The following is a 22,809-nucleotide window of genomic DNA, read 5'->3' on the forward strand; positions in this document are numbered from 1 at the left end:
CATGTCTGTAAAATAGGGTAAGAGATAGTGGGCGTCATAAATTATACCTTCCTCAAAGGGTGCAAGTAAGGATCAGATGAGATAATGCATGTAGAACCACCTTTTAAACCCGTAAAGACTGTAGAAATGGCTTAGCAGTGATTATCACGTTTATATAGATCACATTTGCCTTTTAAAACTGCTTTCACACTTATTATGTGATTTTATCTTCACAACGGGTCCATGAGGGAAGTAGAGCAGGAATTATTATCTCTGTTTTACCATCTGTTGATGTAGACAAATGAGGTCTGCAGAAGCTGAGAGACTGTCCTAAGGTGACACAGTGTATTTGGTTGCATTATCCCTAAGCTCAACCCTCGACCTACTGAGTCCTATTCTGAAGCCCTCCCTTCCAAAAAATACCCAACAGTCACAAACTTGGTATCCACAAGTTATGCTGCAGAAATTATTCCTGCTCGGGAAGCAAGCCACCCTACAACAAGAGTCCAAGGCTAAATAATTATAATATCAGTATGATGATGGTGGGTAACCACACACTCTGCTAAGCATTTAATAAATATTTTATTTAATCCTCGTAATAACTCTATGAGGTTGCATGATTATCAGTCCCATTTTACAGATGAGGAAATTGAGGCATAAAAGGGTTCAGCTAGGGGCAGGACAGCAATAAAGACGCAGACATAGAGAATGGACTTGAGGACACGGGGAGGGGGAAGGGTAAGCTGAGACTAAGTGAGAGAGTGGCACGGACATATATACACTACCAAATGTAAAATAGACAGCTTGTGGGAAGAAGCTGCATAGCACAGGGAGATCAGCGTGTGCTTTGTGACCACCTAGAGGGGTGGGATAAGGAGGGTGGGACGGAGACACAAGAGGAAGGAGTTATGCGGATATATGTATATGTATAGCTGATTCACTTTGTTATATAGCAGCAACGAACACAACAGTGTAAAGCAATTATACTCCAATAAAGATGTTAAAAAAAGAAAAGAAAATGGTTCAGGAGTTTGTCCATGGTCTGCAGAACTAGTGAGTGCCAAGAGAGCCTACATGTATTAGTTTGCTAAGGCTGCTATAATAAAATACCACAGACTGGGTGGCTTAAATTGCAGAAATGTATTGTTTTACCATTCTGGAGGCTAGAAGTCCAAAATCAAGGTGTTAGCTGGGTGGGTTCTTTCTGAGGGCTGAGAGGGAAGGATCTGTTCCTGGCCTCTCTTCCTGGCTTGTAGATGACCTTTTCCTTGTGTATCTTCACATTGCCTTTTCTCTCTGAGTTTCTGTCTCTGAAATACAAATTTCCCATTTGTACAAGGACACCGGTCCTATGGGATTAGGAGGGGACACACTTCCACCCATAACACTGGATAGAAACCCAGATTAGTTTACCTCACGCCGTTAAGTATTATGCTTTAATGATTCCTGACATTACAAAATTATACCAATCTGTATCCTTTTGAGAGGAACGAATGTCAAGACATAGAACATGGCATTTGACCCCCAAATCGACTTTTAGAGCCACTGAACAAAAATCTGTCCTCTAAAAATTCCTAAATTGGAACGTGCTCCCCAAAAATGTTTATCTAAGAGACTGCTTTCCAGCTTACTAGGCAATTTGGCATCGAGGACTTTTCTCATAAACATTTACAAATATTCTGCTCAGTAATGAAGTTAATCAGTAAACCCCACAACCTCTGGCCTCTGTCACTCCTTACCTAGTCTCATTTTCAGTTGCTGTGAGTAAGCTAAGAATGGTAATGCAGTTTCCGGAGTTAGAAAATCCAGGTCAAATTAGTCCTTGTCACAGCTGCACGTCGTTGGGATTTGCCATGGAAATGATGAGCATGAAGCCTGCTAAAGGTAGGCGGAGGTTCTCAGATGCTGGCGGTGGGGCTTCTGCCACTGGACTGAGGAAACACGGGGCACTTTTGCTTGAGATTCCAGTAACAGATCTCTGTCAAAGATGGCTCAGTCAGAACCAGAAGACTGGGGTGAGAAGCTGGGGTGGTGTGATTTCTATAGGGCTCTAGGCAGGTGTGTATCTCATTGAGACTAAATCTAAGTGTGTTTTCCCTATAATTCTTCACTGGATAGTGTGTAAAATTAGCACCGTTCTTCCAAGTTAAACACTAGGCAGTTCTAGCATTAATGCCTTGGACACTTGAAAAAACATTTTAAAGTACATGATTTCATGCAGTGTTTTTAAAATGGCAAGTCTCAGATCCCAGTGGGTCATGATATCTATTTTGTGACTTGTGACCAGCATTAAAAATTTAGAAGAGAATAGAATAGGAATACAATAGAAATGTCAGAGTGCCCGTCAAGAGGTAAGGATAAGTGTTATTTCACGGAAATTTTGTTTCAATTATTTATACATATGTATAAGTGTGTATGGGGTAATGATATAAGATTTATTTCAAACTATGCGTTGTGATGAGAAAAATAAAAAGAGATTAAAAAAACATTAATCTACTGAACTAGTTTCACAGTAGATTTCTCCCAATAGTCAATGGAAAATCAGATAAGTAAAGAGTTTACCTTTAAGCCCGCTTTGTTTTCTCTGAAGTAAAATATAGATTATAATTAAAACATAAACAGTATAATATAATGTTGTCTGTTTTAATATTTTTTTCAGAATAGAATCTTACCTTTTGAATTTCCAGCTAAAAGTGAAACTCAAATCATTTTCATAATAATTACAATTTTGAACATATTTCTGGTTGTAGACTTGGCAGCACGTTATTTTGTTTAAATGTGTTGTTTAAAAATGGCTGACACTGTATTTTTTTTTTAATTAACTTATTTATTTATTTTGGCTGCGTTGGGTCTTTGTTGCTGCATGCGGGCTTTCTCTAGTTGTGGCGAGCCGGGGCTACTCTTCCTTACAGTGCGTGGGCTTCTCATTGCGGTGGCTTCTCTTGTTGCAGAGCACGGGCTCTAGGCGAGTGGGCTTCAGAAGTTGTGGCATGCAGGCTCAGTAGTTGTGACTCACGGGCTCTAGAGCGCCGGCTCTGTAGTTGTGGTGCATGGGCTTATTCACTGCACGGCATGTGGGATCTTCCTGGACCGGAGTTCGAACCCATGTCCCTTGCATTGGCAGGTGGATTCTTAACCACTGCGCCACCAGGGAAGCCCCTGACACTGTATTTAGAGATGGAAATTAGTTGGAAGGCTGCGGAAGTAAATTTTCCATCGTTTCAATTTAATAAGCATTTATTAAAGATTTACACTGTGTCAGGCTTTTTGTAAGGTGCCAGGAATGAAGGAGAAAAGGGAATGTAATATATAGTAATCTAATGTATTCCCCAGGAGTTCACAGACTAACCACAACAACAAAAATGTATTGAGGAGCTTCCCTGGTGGCGCAGTGGTTGAGAGTCCGCCTGCCAATGCAGGGGACATGGGTTCGTGCCCCGGGCCGGGAAGATCCCACATGCCGCGGAGCGGCTGGGCCTGTGAGCCATGGCCACTGAGCCTGTGCGTCCGGAACCTGTGCTCCGCAACGGGAGAGGCCACAGCAGTGAGAGGCCCGTGTACCGCAAAAAAAAAAAAAAAAAAAAAAAAAAATGTATTGAATGTTTATGCTTAGGCACTATGCAGTTTACATTCTTTGTCTTAGTTTATCTTTATTACAACCTTTCACCTAGATACTATATTTTGTTTCAATTACTATATTATCCCAGCTTTTCTTTAAAAAAATTTTATTGGAGTATAGCTGCTTTACAATGTTGTGTTAGTTTCTGCTGTACAGCAGTGAATCAGCTATAGGTGTGCATATAGCCCCTCTTTTTTGGATTTCCTTCCCATTTAGGTCACCACAGAGCACTGAGTAGAGTTCCTTGTGCTGTACAGTAGGTTCTCATTAGTTATCTATTTTATACATAGTAGTGTATTATATGATCCCGGCTTTATAGAGGAAGGAACAGAAGCTTAAAGAAGTTCAATGTCTTTCCCAAGTTCATACATCTAGCAAGTTGCAGGCGAACTGAATCCAGGTTTGTCTACACAGAAGCGCTTGTAACGAGTATGTCCTACCACCTCAAATGATATAGCATGAAAGATAAGCCTGTAAACCAACAAAAATGATGGTACATGCTTCTGAGTGCTGCAGTAGAGTGTGTACAGAGGGTAGGAGAGATTAATTCTACCTAGGAAAACTGGGACAGGCCTCACAGAGGAGGTGATGGGTTGACAAACCAGGTGGGGAGAGGCACCAACATCACAAAGGCCTGGCACCAGGAACGGCGTACAACTTCATAAACCAAGTCATATCATCTGTTAAGAAACCATGGATTGGGAAATAAAGGAAGGCCGAGAAGGCAATTTTTCCATTCATGAAACATTTCGACAAACATTCATGAAACGTTTACTAGAAGCAGCTTTGTGCCAGGGATGAAAAACTGGACATAATCTGAACCCTTTATCGGGCTCATCAGAAACTAACTGTGGGTTTATGAAGAAGGGCCATCCCTTGTACGTGAACCTGATTCTCCCATTTGGGTTCACAGTGGTTCTGGTCACAAACTCCTTAGAGCTGCGCTGTCGGATATGGCAGTCATTAGCCACATGCAGCTATTTAATTTTAAGTTTTAATTATTTAAAGTTACATAAAATGAAAAATTCATTTCCTCATTATTACTAGCCGTGTTTCAAATGTTCAATATTCATATGGTTAGCGGCTACCATGTTGAAAGGTATAGAATGCTTGCATCTCAGAAGTTTCCCTTTGATGGTACTCCTTTAGAGAAATTGTTAAATGCTACCAAATGACCCTCTACCCAGAAAAATGTTGCTTCCCTTTACAGGGGGTGTCAGCCTCTCCTGGAGTCCATTCAAGTGTTCGCATTTAAGAACTCTTCCCTAAACTCCCATGGAGAATTTGTGTTATAAAGAAATCCAAAATCTCCTCTTTCTTGATAAACTGATTCTTTAAAAAATCACTCATAAATTGCATTAAAATAGAAATGAATTTACCTTTTCCGAAAGTACACTCTAAAGTTGACTTACCTTTGCCCTCTCCACATCTTATGCTCTGTCAGAAAATTCTGTATTTGCTTACTTGGTTTTATCCCAGCCCTTGACATACTCCCACCTCTCCCCACCCCAAATACACAAACAAGAGAAAGTCTGGGGCCTCTTCTATCTGTTTTCTGTCTGTCTGTCACTGTTGTGTCCTCGGAACCTAGGACAGTGTCAGGCAAATTGTTCAATATATTTATGAGTGAAAGAAGTATCCTATAACTTATAGCATCAAAACAGACTGATGTGTATTAATATTTACTAATTAACTAACTATTAACTATCATACAATCAAGATTTTGCTAGGTTCTTTAGGAAACAAACATGTCTTTTTATGGCACTCCACTTATCAAAACTTTTTCTCAGAAACTGTATCTTACACTCAGAATTACCTTATGAGATAGCGAGCCTGGGTGTTAGTAGCCCCATTTTACAGAAGAAACAGAAAAATGTTAGGCAGTTGTTCAAGGTCTCACAGTCAGTTCATGGAAGTTATTCTTGTCCCACCATTTTGGAGGATGTTGTCCATGCTGGGGTTTTTTATTGTAAGTTGCCTGTATATTTATTGTCTCTACTCTGTGGAAATTTGGTGGGAACACCGTGAAATACTAGAAGTGGATGTGCTTTGGGAATAGAGGCATTATTTAATAATATTGTGTACTGATCTCATATTCTTACCCTGTTTTGTGTTGTTTTCATATAGTAGAATTGATGTCTTTGTGAAAGTGTTCCATTTTAACTGAGATGATTCCAGATATTGATAACATGATTTGACTTGAGTTGGGACTCCATTGTGTCTCTTGACTATTAAAAGATTTGTTGAAATAATGCTCAGAGATCTTGGAATTGTCTTATGAGGAGAAAACAACTACATATTTCCTTAGATTCTACGGAATCCAGATTCTGACATTAATTGATTATGTGACTTCAGGCAAGTTGCTTGACTTTACTAGACCTGTAGGTGGAGAGAAACTGGGGCTGGGGGTGGGGATGGGAAGTTGAGTGAGGGTAAGATGGGTCGGAGGATAAAACCTAGATGAAACGAATGATTTTAATGCTTTTAGCTCTTTTCAGTTGTATTCACTCCAGAAATTTTAACCATATTTAGTTATTAAATAGATCAAGATTTTGCTCATATTTTAGCTTCTCTTTTTTCTGTAATAATTCCATATTTTTATATTTTTCCATTTTGCAGTCATAAGACAAAGCCCCATGGCCAAAATTTTTTGACTGTCAGATATACTGACTCAGTGCTGGTTTTATGTGGATAAGTTGGGCATGAAAGTAACAAAATTGATTTTGCACAGATATTGTATCCTTTGTGTTCCATCAGTGATTTCCTGTCTCAATGCAGAAAGCATTTTATTTTAAACAAACATTCAACATACATATTTTCCACTTTGCGTTGTAGAAAGGCCCTGAATTCTAATGCCCATAAACTGTTGGTCATACACTTATAGAGGTTTTAGACATAAAGAAGAACTATAACATCATGCAGCATGGAGTCTTCTCTTTACAGATAAGTAAAGGGAGGCCCATGAAGGGTAGGTAAGTACTATACAACTGGGTTCAGACACCCAGGGACCTAGGTTTAGGGAAGACTTCCCAAGAGAAGCTATACTTAAATGGAAATTTAGAGGTAAGTGGAGAATAGTGAGATAACGTTCTTGGAGGGGATGGCTGTTGAGGAAATTTCCAGGCTCAGGAAGCAGCATGTGGGAAAGGTCCTGAGTCTGGAAGCAGCAAGGCATATTTAAGGAATATGGAAGGCGGAACATGGGAAATGGCTGGAAAAGAAAGAAAGGGTAAGATCATGCAGAGTCTTGCAGGCCTAGCTATAGGTTACCTGAAAGCGGAGGCATTGAAGGGACTAACAAACTCAAGTACAGAGGGAGGAAGAGACAAGCTTTAAAGCATCACACATTTGAAATTATCGCAGAGAGGAGCAATTCAGCACATGGGCTTTGAAGTCAGACTCAAAGTCCAAATCTCAGCTACTTAGGTGTGTAGGAATAAAGTTGCATAATTACTCTGTGCCTCTGACTACTCAATTTTAAGTAGGGATAATACTGTTAACCCACTTTATAGGATTTTGTAAGACAGAAATGACAAAAGATAGCATTTGTGTATATGCCTGTCCTTTATCTTTGTTTTCTGTGGATTGTTGAATGTTTTCCATGTTGAATAGTTTTTTTAACTTTCCTTTTTTCTTTTTCTTTTAAACATTCTTGTTTGTTTTCCTTTTCTCCATGTTGAATATCTTCTTATTGGTTTGCAAAAGCTCTTTACATATGAATGATGAGTGTTTTTGTCTGTCCTCTATGTTGCAGATATCTTTCTGAGCTTTTAATATTGTCATTTAATCTGTTAATAGTTCTTTTACTGTAAAAAAGTTAATTTTATATTAAAATTTTAATGTAAATATGCAAATATTTCAATCTTTCCTTAGAGCCTGTACTCCTAACCATATGCTAAACTACCTCTCTTATTTATAGAATGATGACATTAATTCCAGTTTTGTTATCGCTTTTGTTCAGGTGTACTAACAGAACAAGCAGCAGGTCCTCTGGGACAGAATCTAGAAGTGGAACCATACTCACAATACAACAACATTCAGTTTCCCCAAGTTCAACCACAGATTTCCTCATCTTCCTATTATTCCAACCTGGGTTTCTATCCCCAGCAGCCTGAAGAGTGGTACTCTCCTGGAATATATGAACTCAGGCGAATGCCTGCTGAGACTCTCTACCAGGGAGAGACTGAGGTAGTGGAGATTCCTGTGACAAAGAAGGCCCGACTGGGTGCATCAGCAGGGAGAATAAAAGGGGATGAGCTATGTGTTGTTTGTGGAGACAGAGCATCCGGTTACCACTATAATGCACTGACCTGTGAGGGGTGCAAAGGTAAGCTTCTTTTGGTTGGCAGTTTTCTCCTTATTAAAGTTTTTCTCTACTGGTTGTTGAAATCCCTCAAACTGGATTCTTCCCTTTTCCCAAATAACTTCCCATTTTCTCCTCCTCTGCTCTACTTCTTCCTACGTCTTCTCCTTCATTGGGATGTCATAGATTTCTAGGGAAATCTTATTAGAGTATTTAGCTTGGATATAAGTAAACTTTTTCCCATTCACAACCTCACACATAGTTAGAAGGAATTTATGATTGTGGGTTTTGTTTGTTTGTGTTGTTTTTTGAAAAGAAAGAGAAATTGCTGAACTCATCTCTTTTAAAATTAAGGTCAAGGAGAATAAGATTTTATTCAATAAATATTTTAACATTCATTTTCACGTACTTTAGTTAATTGAGAAAGAGACAGAGGAAGAAAAGCAAACAAAAGAAAACAAAAAGGAAGTAATGATAGCCTATATTCAACAAATATTTCACTTAGCAGGAAAATAGATCTGTGAGCAATGATATAGGGGAAATCGATGAAATTGTAATCCATTTAGGATGGATAAGGTATAACACATGAAACATGAAAATGACTCAATATAAAGCCCTATGTGATATTCTCCCGATAAGGACACAGATGATAAGTTTGTAAAATGTGAGAGGAAAGAACATAATGGACTAGTAGGTTCATCTATTTATTTTTGCATTTGTTCTTTCAACAAATATTCATGGGATGCCTACCATGTATTAGGCACTCTGTTAGCTTCCAGGACTTTGAAAGCTGATAAAGAACTGTCCCTGGAGCAGAATCTGTTGAATGGCGAGCCAGTTTGGTATTTCCAGATGCCAATGATTGCCATAAAAATAAACAGAGGACCCAGCCACATAAGAATGGCTCTAGGACATTTCAGACCTTTGAAAGTTCAAGTGATCAGATTGTCTAAAATTATATTAGTCAGCTCTTTAAAACTTGGTGTGATTTCATTAGATTTTTAAAAAACAAAGTAGTATTTATGCCCCAAATTTTAAAACAGATCTATAAAGAAAATTTCAAAGATCTCGTTTATGGCCTTTAAAATACTCTTATCCATTTTGTGGAGAGCCAAGTCTATATGGGTAAAAGTTACATATAAGTTCTTTGAAGACATAGATTGTGTCTTCTTCAGCTCTGTTACTCCTCATAGCGTCTAACACAGTGTCCGGTACAGAGTAGATGTGTAAATAAATAAAAGCATAGTAAATTTGGAATGCCATGATGAAAATCCATGCTCATCGCTTCCTAGCTAAGAAGGGGTGTAGCTTCAAATCTCTTGCTTCTAAATCTAACCCCAGAGACTCTATTATTAACCACCAAGTGATCATTCTGCTCTCTGAGCTATTGTTCAAGGCTAACATTGACTAACTTGGTGGCCAAAGGAAGAGAATCAAGTGCTCCATTTAGGTGTCGAGGTATCGGTATTATCCAAGCCAAGGGGATAAAACCTTAAAGTTAGTAACCTGGGCCAGCTCACCTCCTTACAGGTGAATGCTGGAGTGAAACCTGGTCCTCCTGAGAATTCTGGGGCATGGCCAGGTGAGTAGAGGGGGACCAGAGTGCCATGGACAACCCTAAGAAACAGCGACTCAAAGACAGGCAGAGGATGAGAAGCCCATAAAGGATAGAAAATAGAAGTCAAAGCTAGGAAGCTACTAGGCAAGTGCAGGGTCAGGAGACCAGGGGACAGAAAACTGGTCTAAGGAGAACCGGTCCTCTGGGGAGCTCAGGGAGGAAAAGCTGGATCTGAACGTAGGTATATTTTTAAAAGCAGAGAAAGGTAGGGCTTTTTCTTTGATTTTGATTTGAGACTTTGCCCCCATGATGACAGCAGAAGGACAAGAGTGCAAGAGCAGATGAGATACAGCCAGGCAGGGCCCATGTTCTACATCAGGGTTTGGCAATTGTTTTCTGTAAAGAGATGGATAGTAAATATTGTAGGCTTTGCACCATAGCGGCCTTGTTGCGATTACGCAACTCTGCAAACTCAGCCACGTAAGAGTGGCTTTACTTAGCCTACAAAAATAGGCAGGACAATAAAAAACAGGCAGTGGGCCAGATTGGGCCCAGGGCCTAGCTGTAATTTGCTGACCCCTGTTCTAGACCAATAACTCTCAGAATTAACTGGAAACTATGCAGTGAGAGAGCACAGCACTCAGGGTATATGTGCAAGAAAAAGAACCTTTTTTGTATAATTGGATTTAATCCAATTTCAAGCCCTGGTGGAAACTATTTCATCAGTTCAGAATGAATCTACTGAGTTTTCTGGGTCCTGGAGGTGGGGCTCTGGTTCTTGGTGCTGTTAACATAGTCCAGCGTCTGTTGAGGGCTGTTCTCTCTGGTCTTCGCTCACCAGTAGGAAAGGTCTCGGAGGTGCTATCCTGGCATCCTGAGCACACCCCTGCTTCCCATCTGGCCCCACCTGCTTCCCTGCTGCTCAGATGGGTGGGCTCCTGATGCTGCCGCACTGTCACCTGGAATGCCTGGCTGCCCAGGGAAACCACATGGCCACGTTATCCGTTCCTGTGCCTTGTGGGGTGCAGGGAACCCCAAGGGCCTCCCCTGACTCTCCCCAGGAAAGAGCACAAGAATCCCTCTCTTCTAGGATTTCTCAATGATGTGGAGTTCCCATAAGCTTTCTGCACACCCAGTCCCAGGAGGGGTCTGGTGTGTGAGGATGAGGGGGTGGGAGGGACAGAGTTCAGGACCTTCTCGTGTACTTAACATGTCTTAACTCTTTGGTCGTCTGCCTCTCCCAATTTGGGGAAATTTTGTTAGTGTCTGGGATCTTGGGGCTTAGGCTTTGGTGACTGAAAAGCCAATAATTGGCTCCTTTGTGCTTTTTATTCATTTATTTTTATTTTTATTTTATTTTTTTGCGGTACGCGGGCCTCTCACTGCTGTGGCCTCTCCCGTTGCGGAGCACAGACTCCGCACGCGCAGGCTCAGCGGCCATGGCTCATGGGCCCAGCCGCTCCATGGCATGTGGGATCTTCCCGGACCGAGGCACGAACCCTCATCCCCTGCATCGGCAGGTGGACTCTCAACCACTTCGCCACCAGGGAAGCCCCCTTTGTGCTTTTTAGATGTTGTCTCGAGAAAACAAATGAAAATCATTCTGGCTTAGTAAATGAGGAGGAAGTGCACAGAATAGGGTAGAGTTCAAGCCAAAGAACCAGTGCCTCTGGGCCAGGCAGGCCTAAAAGCTTGGCCACCTTCATCCCCCCGCCCCACACCCCTTGGATATCTGCGCCTACCAGATACAAAATGAATTTCACGCCATAACTTTCCATCAGAGGGAGTATGAGCTCTGGGATTTGACAGGCATGAATTGAATCTAGGCTCTATACCTCTTGGCTGACTAAGCAAGTTCCTTAATATATTGATTAGTCAAAGTTCAACAAAGTAAAGCAGAAACCAAATTTCAAGCAGAGAAGAATCAGTACAGGAGAACTTGGAAGGGCAGAGGAACAGGTTCTATGCTGAGTCTCCAAGCCACACTGCAGAACTGGTTTGCCGGGGCAGTTGTTATTCAAGAAGATGGGGGGTCAGGAAGCTAACATAAGAATTATTGACTCCAGGAAGACGGTACCTTAGTTGACCTTTAGGGATCAGGAAGTTGCCTTCACTGCAATTACTGGCTCCAGAGCCATGGTGCACCTGCTAAATCTGTACATACAGAAGATGAATACCCTGTGTCTAGTCTCTCAATGCCCTGGAAGCTAGCAACTGGAAAACAAGATGCTGCCACAGCAAAACCATGATCCTGCTTGCCAGCAGAAACAACAGAAGCACAGCTCTTTCTTCACTTCCACTTTTCAAATATCTTACAAGGGCATCTGTTTGGCAGAGCTTAAATTGTATCCACATTTAGCGGCAAGGGAGTCTGGGAGAGATTGTGTTCAACTGTCCTGCCTTCACAGTAGAGGACGCACGAATCCAACTAGCCAACCTCAGTTGACAGAATACGTAACTTCTCTGAGCCTCCAATCTGTGAATTAGGAATAATATCTATTTTTTACAGGGTTCTTGTGAGGATTAAATTAGATTTTTTTTATGTAAAGATCCTGGTAGCTCTCTTGCCTTAGGACTTCACTGCAGATCTTTCATGAATGTAATACTTTAAACACACACAGACACACTCATACATAGCCACGAGAATTTTTTTCTTTTTTTGGTTGCTCTGTGTCTTAGTTGTGGCAGGCAGGCTCCTTAGTTGCGGCTGGCAGGTTCCTTAGTTGTGGCATGCAAACTCTTACTTGAGGCGTGCATGTGGTATCTAGCTCCCTGACCAGGGATTGAACCCGTGTCCCCTGCTTTGGGAGGCGGATTCTTAACCACTGTGCCACCAGGGAAGTCCCAATTTTTTAAAACTTAAAAATAAAACAAAGACCACGGTTAAACTTCCTGATTTCACTGGTCTCTGTTTCTGTTAGAAATACTTTAATTTTTTTTAAGGTTTTATTTGTTACAGGTATTCATGGCATCAATGAGATAAATTTTGACTTTTTAAAAAAACAACAACTGCAGAACATAAGCATAATGCCAAGTGACAATGAGAGCCATTTGCTCGGCACTAGATTAAATCGAGAGCTGTCCCTCCCCCTCGGTTATCAGTGTGGAGCATATGGAAATATGCTAAGGTCTGGATGAATTTTGACTCAAATCTCAAACCTCAACTGAAAAACTGATCTGCATCTGACTGGATATTTCAAATGGCTGCATTCCCAAATAGGTCAATGTCAATGCCACTCACAACCATCTCCATGCCAGGAAAGAATGGTAGAACGTTTAAAAGGCATTTTATATGAGCAAATGGGGGACTTTTCATCCTTTGGAACATATTTTTATATAAGATAGTGAACCAGCATTAGACTTAGTTCTGAAGTTTTAGAAAAGATTCTAGAATTATTGAAACAATTGTGACATATAGGATAGATGTAGCGAGTTTCCAACAGGCCTTTGGTTTATGGGTTAGAGCTGAGGAGCCCTGACTTACTTATAAACTTACTGAAATCCTATTTGATTTTGAGGTCTGATTTTATAAAATTTAATAATGATCCCAATGAACTCTATAGGTCAAATTATCTTAGAGTGTGATTCAAGGGGTGAGGATTAAACGATTTCACTGCATTGGAAGACTTTTGTTATAAAAGTCTTGGGAAGAGTAGGACTCTGAAGGCAGATAACCTGGATTCCAACCCCAGCTGATTCTCTTCCAAGTTACTTAATGTCTCTGGGCTTCAGACTTCGTACCTGTAAAATGAGGATAATAATAAAGATGAGGAGGAGGAAGGTGAGATGATGGCAATGTGATGATGATAGACAGAGAAATAGCATACATCAAGTGATTATTTTGTGCAGGCTTTATCAGGAGACTTTACGTGTACTAACTCATTTCATCTTCAAGAAAACCCTTTGAGGTAGATTTAAATAAGGTAATGTGCGTAAAGCGATTATCATAGTCTTTGCCAGTAGGAAACCCTCAATAAATGTCTGCTATTATTACTATTATGATTGGGTTGTCATGAAGAAAAAATGAGACATTTGTGGGGTTTTTTTGTTGTTGTGGTTCTTTTATTTTTTTTAAGTTTCCTTTTGTTTTTTCACAACTCACACACACACACTGTATTTTATTTTTACAAGAGATAAATAAACTGACACCAAGCATTGTAAATGGATGACCACAACAAAAGCAATGATGATTGCAATTACCAAACACGAAACACACTCGCGCTATGTCATAATATTGACATTCAGTCCAGTAATCCACCACTGTAACAGCTTCTTTACTTTGCAGTGAAAATTGATTTGTATATTTTTGCCTCTGAGTCCTTGTGGGATTTTTTTTTTATTCAAACAGAAAGTCACAAAAATTATAATCATCCTCAACAGTTCACTCAGTCCCATGTAATTAATTTTTTTTTCATCTTGATCTTTTGTTAGCACTTTTACGAATTCATCAGTTTTCCATTAGAGTTCTGAAAATGCTTATTCATTCACTTCAGCAGTATAGTCGGTTACCAGAAACCTGTACTTGTCAGTCTTTTCCATGAATTCCTTGAAGATGAGACCCTTTTGTAGGAACATTTTTGTGAAAGCATCAGAGTACACCCAGAACTGTCTCTAAATGACAAACGACTTAAAAATGACCACGGTTAAAGATTTTATGAAAGTTCATAATAATGCAATTGACAAGGAAATTTAGTTATTTCTGAGATACACATTTTAAAGTAATAACTAGAATTATGACTTATAATATTATACCAGAACATATAAGATTTTTAGAAATTTCATGTGATATCTGAAACATTTATATTAACATATTTCCATATAAATAACCCAAAGAAAGTTTAGTATTAGTTGTTTTTTGTTTGTTTGTTTGTTTTTTTATACTGAAGGTTCTTATTAGTCATCAATTTTATACACATCAGTGTATACATGTCTGTCCCAATCGCCCAATTCAGCATACCACCATCCCCACCCCACTGTGGTTTTCCTCTCTTGGTGTCCATACGTTTGTTCTCTACATCTGTGTCTCAACTTCTGCCCTGCAAACCAGTTCATCTGTACCATTTTTCTAGGTTCCACATACATGCCTTAATATACGATATTTGTTTTTCTCTTTCTGATTTACTTCACTCTGTATGACAGTCTCTATATCCATCCACGTCTCAACAAATGACTCAATTTCGTTCCTTTTTATGGCTGAGTAATATTCCATTGTATATATGTACCACCTCTTCTTTATCCATTCATCTGTCAATGGGCATTTAGGTTGCTTCCATGACCTGGCTATTATAAATAGTGCTGCAATGAACATTGGGGTGCATGTGTCTTTTTGAATTATGGTTTTCTCTGGGTATATGCCCAGTAGTGGGATTGCTGGATCATATGGTAATTCTATTTTTAGTTTTTTAAGGAACCTCCATACTGTTCTCCATAGTGGCTGTATCAATTTACATTCCCACCAACAGTGCAAGAGGGATCCCTTTTCTCCACACCCTCTCCAGCATTTGTTGTTTGCAGATTTTGTGGTGATGGCCATTCTGACTGGAGTGAGGTGATACCTCATTGTAGCATTTCTCTAATAATTAGTGATGTTGAGCAGCTTTTCATGTGCCTCTTGGCCATCTGTATGTCTTCTTTGGAGAAATGTCTATTTAGGTCTTCTGCCCATTTTTGGATTGGGTTGTTTGTTTCTTTAATATTGAGATGCATGAGCTGTTTGTATATTTTGGAGATTAATCCTTTGTCCGTTGATTCATTTGTGAATAGAGACATTGTTTTTAAAACCTCCAGCTCTGTACCTGGCACACCTTGAGTGCTCATAAAACATTCGCTATTGTTGTTTTGTTGATGAATTCCTATTATTTTATCATCGTTATTCTTCTCTTCATCCAGCCCCCTTAATTTGGATCATACACTATTTTCAAAACTATCTCTCTTCCTATTAGTTAACTAATTAAGCCTCTAGCTGCTGGGAGTTTGAATTAATTAATTCAATTTTTTTCAGTAAATATTATTAAGTACCAACTATATGCCAGCCGCTATTCTAAGCCTACGCGATACAGTGGTGAACAAAACAAAATTCCTGCTCTCACTTTCACCATTTTAAAGCAAAGTAGGAAAACAGTTTACATAATTGAGCTAAAATAGAAAAAAAGAGAAACCAGTAAAACAAACAAACAAAAAAGATTAAAAATACAAAAGCAATAAAATGGTATCTAAAAGAACAAATAGAAAAAGGAAACGATAGAAGGGTGATTTCCAATGAATAAAAGTTGATATATCAAATAAATACAGAGCAATGATATAAGACAAACTGAAGACAATAGAAATTAGATTTAAATAAGAAAAAATATTTAAACTAAATATATAAGCAATATATAAATAGGAAAGTAGCGACTAGAGGCCACTAGTCAGTATAAGCCTCCAGCTCCTGGGAGTTTGCCTACCTGGGAGTTTAAACAGCTGTTAAGGGCCTGAAAAGCCCAACCCCTGCAGATGTTACCCTTGCCCTCAGTCTCCCAAGGATACCCAGTAGGGATTAGGGTGTCCACGGATTTTTGCTTTCAACTCCTTTAGACAACTTCGTCACTTGAACATTTTGTCAAAGCAATGAGTACATGTCATTCAAAAGTCAAACGGTAGAAAATCCCCTGCACAACCATTTCTGCCCCAAGTCCTGTTCCCCAGAGGCAACCACTGATAACCACTAGTGGTTTTGTGTTTTTGTGTTTTGCATTTTGTTGTTTGATCATTTGGATAGGCTTTATTTCCACAGAACCATCTCCCCTCCTTACAAACACAGAATTAAAGATATAGAGAAGGCATACAATTTTTAAAATAATATTCCTTTATTATGCTTTTCATATCCATGGAATTAGTAGTAATGGCTCTCTTTTATTTCTGATACTAGTAATTTGTGTCTTCTCTCTTTTTCTTGGTTAGCCTTGCTAGATATTTTTCAATTTTATTGATCTTTTCGGAGAACCAGCTTTGGTTTCATTGATTTTCTCTGTTGTATTCCTATTTTCTTTTTTTTTTTTTTTTTTTGTGGTACGTGGGCCTCTCACTGTCGTGGCCTCTCCCGTTGCGGAGCACAGGCTCCGGATGCGCAGGCTCAGCGGCCATGGCTCACGGGCCCAGCCGCTCCGCGGCACGTGGGATCTTCCCGGACCGGGGCACGAACCCGTGTCCCCTGCATCGGCAGGCGGACTCTCAACCACTGCGCCACCAGGGAAGCCCAAACTATGTTATTTTAAGGAACTTTTATTTCACAGTATTTTTTTTTTTTCCAGAGGGAGTATAGAAGTTTTACGAATGCCCTTTGACTACTAGGTTGTTTGTTGATTTGCCTACTTTGGAGTGACATTAGGCAACTTCCAAAAGTAATTCAAAGTCAGTTCTTTTTAAACCTATTTAAGAAAAAAAAATTAGAAATTATAATGATAAAAGTAAGTGTTGGAAAATCAGGTAGACATTTTTTTGTGGCTCCCTAACAGATAAAGGGGGAAAAAAACCTTAAAAGCAACATTAACAAGAACTAAATAGTCAAGAATAATTTTTATCGACTGCATCTCAAAAGTTTGAGAGTTTGCTTTTTCAAAAACAACGACCTAAAACAGCTCCTGCCAGGCGATCAGGAGTCTATTACTGAGTTCTAAAAATTTCAGCAAACAACTCAAAGAGAGGAATTGAGATCCTAAAGCCTAAGAAACTGTGTGATGGAGACCAAAGCTTACCTGGTTCAGTATTGGCAGCTGTTCTGTCTAGTTTGTGCTACTTTGCAGTTTTCTACCAGTGAGACAGAGGTGGAGCAGACATCTGGAGTGGGGAGGGAGAACAGGATGTTTCTGAAGAAGCTTTGGAGATAGGGATGAAACTGTGGAGCACTTCACCTGCAAAATGGGATTTGGGGAGATTAATGTCAAAAGACAATTTTTAAGAATGTAATCTCCTAACTAGAAGGACAGCATAATATAGTGGTTAAGAGCATAGAGTACGGAACTGAGCCTATCAGCGTTCAAATCTGAGCTCTACCATTTACTATCTGTAGGACCTTGAGCAAATGACTTAATTTCTATGTAACTCAGTCTCCTTACCTATAAGAGAGAGATAAGACTAGGTCTACCTCATAGGATTGTTATTAGTGTTAAGTGAAACGCCATATGCAAAGTGTTTAAAAGTGCCTGCTACAGAATAAGTCCTGTACAAGTCGGTGGTGGAGTCCTTTTTATTCTATGGTCTGCTGAGGCAGAACTAAAAGCTGACTTTCTTTAGGCCGTATTGGATGTTAACATAACTAATTCCTCAGTCCTATGTGTCTGTTGCTGTTTAAAAAGTCAGGAGACCCTTAGAGGTTGAAACATCAACCAACATCTTATTGATTTCAAAGTAATGTGTGGCCTACTGTCAGTCCCTGGAGTCCAGTATGTGCATGTGTGTCTGTGTGGGCATGTATGTAAGTATGAGTTGGGAGTAGGGTATGGTATGGGTTCTATCTGTATAAAGAAGCAGAAAAGCAGGATGTCCAATATTCTGCGTAACTGAGGGATCCATTTTACCATCCTATAGCTTATTCGCCTGCCACCCCAGGAAGCCCCCTAGCGCTACACACTCCCCTGAGGGCAATGCCAGCCCTGTCTATTCATCTTCCTTTACCGGGGAGCCTCTGTTCCTCAGTGAATTTCCTTTCCATTCATTTTCATATGACTTTTCTGATATGGGCATTGTTGAATATGCACAAGAGAGAGGCAGAGGTATGTGTACGGATTGATTTGCATAAGTATAAATACAGTATATGTAGCCTTATTTAAATGATAGAATGATAACATTGTGTTGCCACCTCAGAGTGAAAGCTAATTAATTCAGCTATTGAGATGATAATGAGTCCTTTCTCAGTTAATACCAGAGCAAAAAAAAACCTGCAGAATTGTCCTAGCACTGTTCCTTTGACTCATCCTGGAATAAGGAATTTTATTTCAATTCATTATTGAGCTATCAATATCTATCATGGTTTTAGAGGGAATTGTGCCTGGGAGGGGCAGAAAATTAGTGGGAAGATTGACTCAAGTAAGCTAAAGTGGTCATTGAGATCAATCATTTGGTATCAGGAAAAAGTTCTTTTTTTCTTTTCTTTTCTTTCTTTCTTTTTTTGTCTGTAGTTTCTTTTGAATTGCACGACGTGGTGTTTGCACTCCCAATATCAACACTGATCTGAAGCACAGTCTTTTTTTAGACTCTATGTGGTTGGATTTGACATTTAGGAAAATGGTAATACCATTCCTACTGAAAGTTATACCAGCTCACAAATTCAAAAGCAAGTCTATGACTTTTTTAACCTTGACATCTCTAACTTTTTCTTCAGCTTGTTTTCATATTGAGTTAGTTATCAAGTCCTGAATGTTCCTCTGTTTCCTGCCCCCCCACTCCCCGCCCCATATAGGTCAGGCATCAGTCACCCTCTGGCCATAACAGTCTCTTGCCTCCAGTCTCCGATCTCCCTGTCCCACCTTTCTTGACCTTGCCCCAAGGAGTCTTCCCAACACGCAGGTTAGGTTAGACCCTCCCCTGCCAAAACCCTTTAAAGGCTTCTCTCTCTCTCTACTTGATATAAAGATTCAACTTCTTTGCTTGGAATTCAACGGCATTTAACCATATTCTGTCCCACTACATGCCCTCATCCAGCTCCCACTAATTCTCCCCACACTCTACCCTCCCATCAAGATGGATTATCTACCCTTCCTTGGAATTTCCATAACTCCGTGCACTTGCTCATTTCCCAGACTGTCCTTCCTCCCTCAAAGTCCATGTTTCAAAATCCTACTTATTCTCTGAGGTCCAGCTCAAATTCTACTTCCTTCATGAGGTCTTCTGTGGTTCCCCCTACTTGGAATTAATCAGGGCCATTCCCAGCCCATATAATGCCTTTTCCTCGAGACACTAGACTTTTAGCTGATGGGAAATTGTCATATTATACTTATTTTACTAGGACAATTTTTATTGCCTTCTGCTTGGAAAATTGTCATAACAAATGTGCAGATCTCCAAGTCTGTGATGGAATTGCTGTCTCCCTTTAATGTGGCACGTCCTTCACAAGCATTTAGTGTGGCCATGAAATGATCACTTTTTCATCTACCTTCCAATAATGTATTACTTAATTGGCTATCCTGTCACTCTGCATTTTTATTGTGTTGTGATTTTACTGCTTTGTCTTCCCCCTAAGTTGGAAGCTCTGAGGGACAAGGAATGTTTTCTTCATCTTGGTGTCTCCCTTGCATTCTCTGATGCAGCTTTCAGATAGTAGGTATTTAAGATTAAGTTATTCTACTCTCTTGTGATGCAAGGGGGGCAATTATAACATAGTGGTTAAGAGCGTGGGCTTTGGTGCATGACTGCCTGGATTTAAATTTTTTTAGTCCAATTATTAACCATGTTATCATGGCCAAATATTTAACCTCTCTGTACCATTTTTTTCATCTGTAACATGGGGACACATAATATTATCTTCATCATAACATTGATATGGAGATTAAATAACTAAATGCAGGTGAAGTGGTTAGAACAACAGAGTGGGTGCTTAGTAAATGTCAGCTATTATTCCAACAGGCTGTTAAAATAGGAAGGACACTGCTGTCTCAATTTTGGCAAAGGCGTGAAGACAATAGATGCTACATTCCAAAGTGAGCCCATCTTGCAGTGGGTAGTTAAGAACTAGTTAAATACCTCGCTTACTCTGAGGGTATGAAGTGAGCAGGAGTTGGAAGTTAGAGAGTGATCTTTAAAGCTTTTGGAACATGTGATTAGTGTGCTAGGAATCCCACATTCCCATTGCAAAGGGGTGGGGTGGGGTGGGGTGTGGCTGTCTGCCCCTGGGGGCCACCGCTGGAAAGTATGGGACTTTTGTGAGAATTAGAAAAAGGTGTCCCCCTTCTCCAGATAAAATCTGTACACTAAGGAGGCCCTGCTGCCCCAGGCCCAATGGAAGGGTCTTCAACAGGATCACTCAAGGAGATTGACATGTATTCCCTGCAGCTGAGGGACACTGAAGATTGGCGTCTGACTTTCACCTGAGAAGTTGAAAGGGCAAGAGGGTGGGTGGCTGACTGCTCATAGGTAGGTGGAAGCAATTTTCTCTGAGTTTGTTGGAGCAGAGAAAACTGGCATGGGGTTGAGTCCATGGAGTGGAGGGACGTCAGAAGGAAGAGGATGCAGGTGAATTGCCGAATTCCAAGAGGCTGAAGAATGAGATGAAAGCCATGGGCTAGAAGAGAGACATATTTGCCCTCAACAAGGAACTGCAGAGGAAAATATCCCAGTGATGGGAGGAGTTCTCAAAAGAACCCAAACCAAGGGAGAAAGAGTCAGTTTCCAAAACTTGCTAGATACAAACCAGCTTCTAACAACACCAGGCAAGTAAGCTCTTTCCTGTCACTTCTTCCCCTGCCTCCCCCAGCCCAATCCTTATTCACCACTCCACCTCGACTCCAAAAGTGTCAGGAACCATGGTCATCCAGGTTTATGGGTGGAGGAGGAAGAGGAGAAGCAGAAAGGAGGCCAGTCAGTCCCCTCCCCACCTCCAGGCAGCTGAACTGTAGCGGCTGTAGCTGTGGCTGCATGCTCTCCGGGGAGATGTTTATTTTAAAGCAAGGTTGGCATGTTTATTATTATACCAAGCTGCGTATATTAAGTACTGAATTGAAACCTCAATGCTCACTTCCGAGTCTGACCTCTGTATCCAGAACTGATCATTCAGTCAGCCTCTCTGCCTCCGCACAGCCCAGGAACACGGAATTTCGCTAGTTTGGTTGTTTGCCTCCCTTTGTTCTCAACCAACCCGTAAACTGTAAGAGGGCAGTGATAACTTATTCACCCCTGTACCACCAGCACCTAGAGCTCATTAGTACATAATGGTCTCCCAGTAAAGATACACTAATGAAAGTAATCTATCTTTTAAAACAAACCAAGATTTTTCCAAAGAGAGGCTATAATTCAAATGTGTCTTTATTTTTGAGAAATAAATCATTAACAACAGCAGCCGTCTGGACCGTGCAGCACAGCCAAAAGTACATTTGTCACCGATATGGTCAAGGATGGCCTGAGTGCCCCACGGGGGTTGATGAGAAAAATGCTGTGGCATCTCTCAATCCAGGTGTGTGGTTTGGAGCCTCTTACTTCTTTCCGTTTCTTCCCCAGGTTTCTTCAGGAGAAGCATTACCAAAAATGCCGTGTACAAGTGTAAAAACGGGGGCAACTGTGTGATGGACATGTACATGCGAAGGAAGTGCCAAGAGTGTCGACTAAGGAAATGCAAAGAGATGGGAATGTTGGCTGAATGTATGTATACAGGTATTCGCAACAAGCAATTAAATTCCACTAAAAATCTCTTAAGGAGGCAGATGTCAGGTAACTCACATGATTGGAATTGTACGTCACATATTAAAGCAGAGACTTACTAAGCCGTCTAAGTTCTTGAAAAGGGTAATGAACCACTGAAATTGTCGAAACTGTCATTTAAAGAGCATCTTATGCACCTGAAAGAAACAGCTGTGTTTTGGTGTCCATTGTTGCCATGAATTATACGTGAAGTGAAATGGCATTAACATACAGTCAAAGCAACATGTTTTAATAAGCTACAAAGAATGACAGTCTAAATGTTTCCTCCAAATATGATTTAATATCCTTCTTATTTATTGTTTAATCAGCATAAAAATTCACAGTTGTGGGAAAAATTAAGAATGTTCTATAAGGTGTAACTGCCTCTGAATTGTCTAAATAGAGTTTTAAACCTAGTCATTTTATTAAGACTCCTTTTTCTCTTAGTGCAGCTTTGAACCAATTTGTATAGGTTTACACAGGAAATTACTCCGAGTTTTAATATAATTCTGTCCTTCAATCAGATAAAGAGACACTATTAACTGCTGGCTTTGTGAGAAACCCTAATCTTCATCAAAATTTGGAATGCATGCTCGTACATAACATATTAATTTTTCATTCTGCAAATTCTACAGACCACTCAGATTCTGAGATATGTCCTATTCCTGCTCAAAACACAAATAAACAAACAAACATCACCAAGGGGATGATAACACTCAGAGACGGAATGCCACATGAAATAAAAGCCTTTGGAAGGTGACTCCAGTTCTATTGTTCCCCAACTGCAGGCAACTGGGATGGACCCAAAGAAATAACGCGTGCAGGAGGGGGGTAAAAATAGGTCAGTGTAAATAATCCTGCTCTGGATGGATGAAAATTTTATAGTGCCCGATCACAATCTCTTCTTAGCGTATATGAAACAAGAGACTGCGGTAGGGGCTGTGGCTGGAATCCAATCTTGCAGTGGAAACACTTACTTCGATC

At 40.2% G+C, this 22,809-nt stretch overlaps 1 protein-coding gene across 5 annotated transcripts in view; it reads left to right on the top strand.

Annotated features, from left to right (window-relative positions):
• NR1H4 (nuclear receptor subfamily 1 group H member 4) overlaps nt 1–22,809 on the top strand; it is a 66,006-nt gene that overhangs the window by 24,161 nt on the left and 19,036 nt on the right. For 2 of the 5 annotated variants that reach the window (XM_060025457.1, XM_060025459.1), the window contains 2 exons: nt 7,560–7,925; nt 21,646–21,798. In XM_060025457.1, the coding sequence (XP_059881440.1) occupies nt 7,560–7,925; nt 21,646–21,798 (519 nt within the window). Of the gene's footprint in view, nt 1–866; nt 1,864–7,559; nt 7,926–21,645; nt 21,799–22,809 lie in introns of those variants that run through there. The other 3 variants (XM_060025455.1, XM_060025456.1, XM_060025458.1) reach the window with 3 other exon arrangements.

This window comes from Delphinus delphis, chromosome 11 (genome assembly GCF_949987515.2).
Source record: "Delphinus delphis chromosome 11, mDelDel1.2, whole genome shotgun sequence".
Taxonomy (NCBI): Eukaryota; Metazoa; Chordata; class Mammalia; order Artiodactyla; family Delphinidae; genus Delphinus; species Delphinus delphis.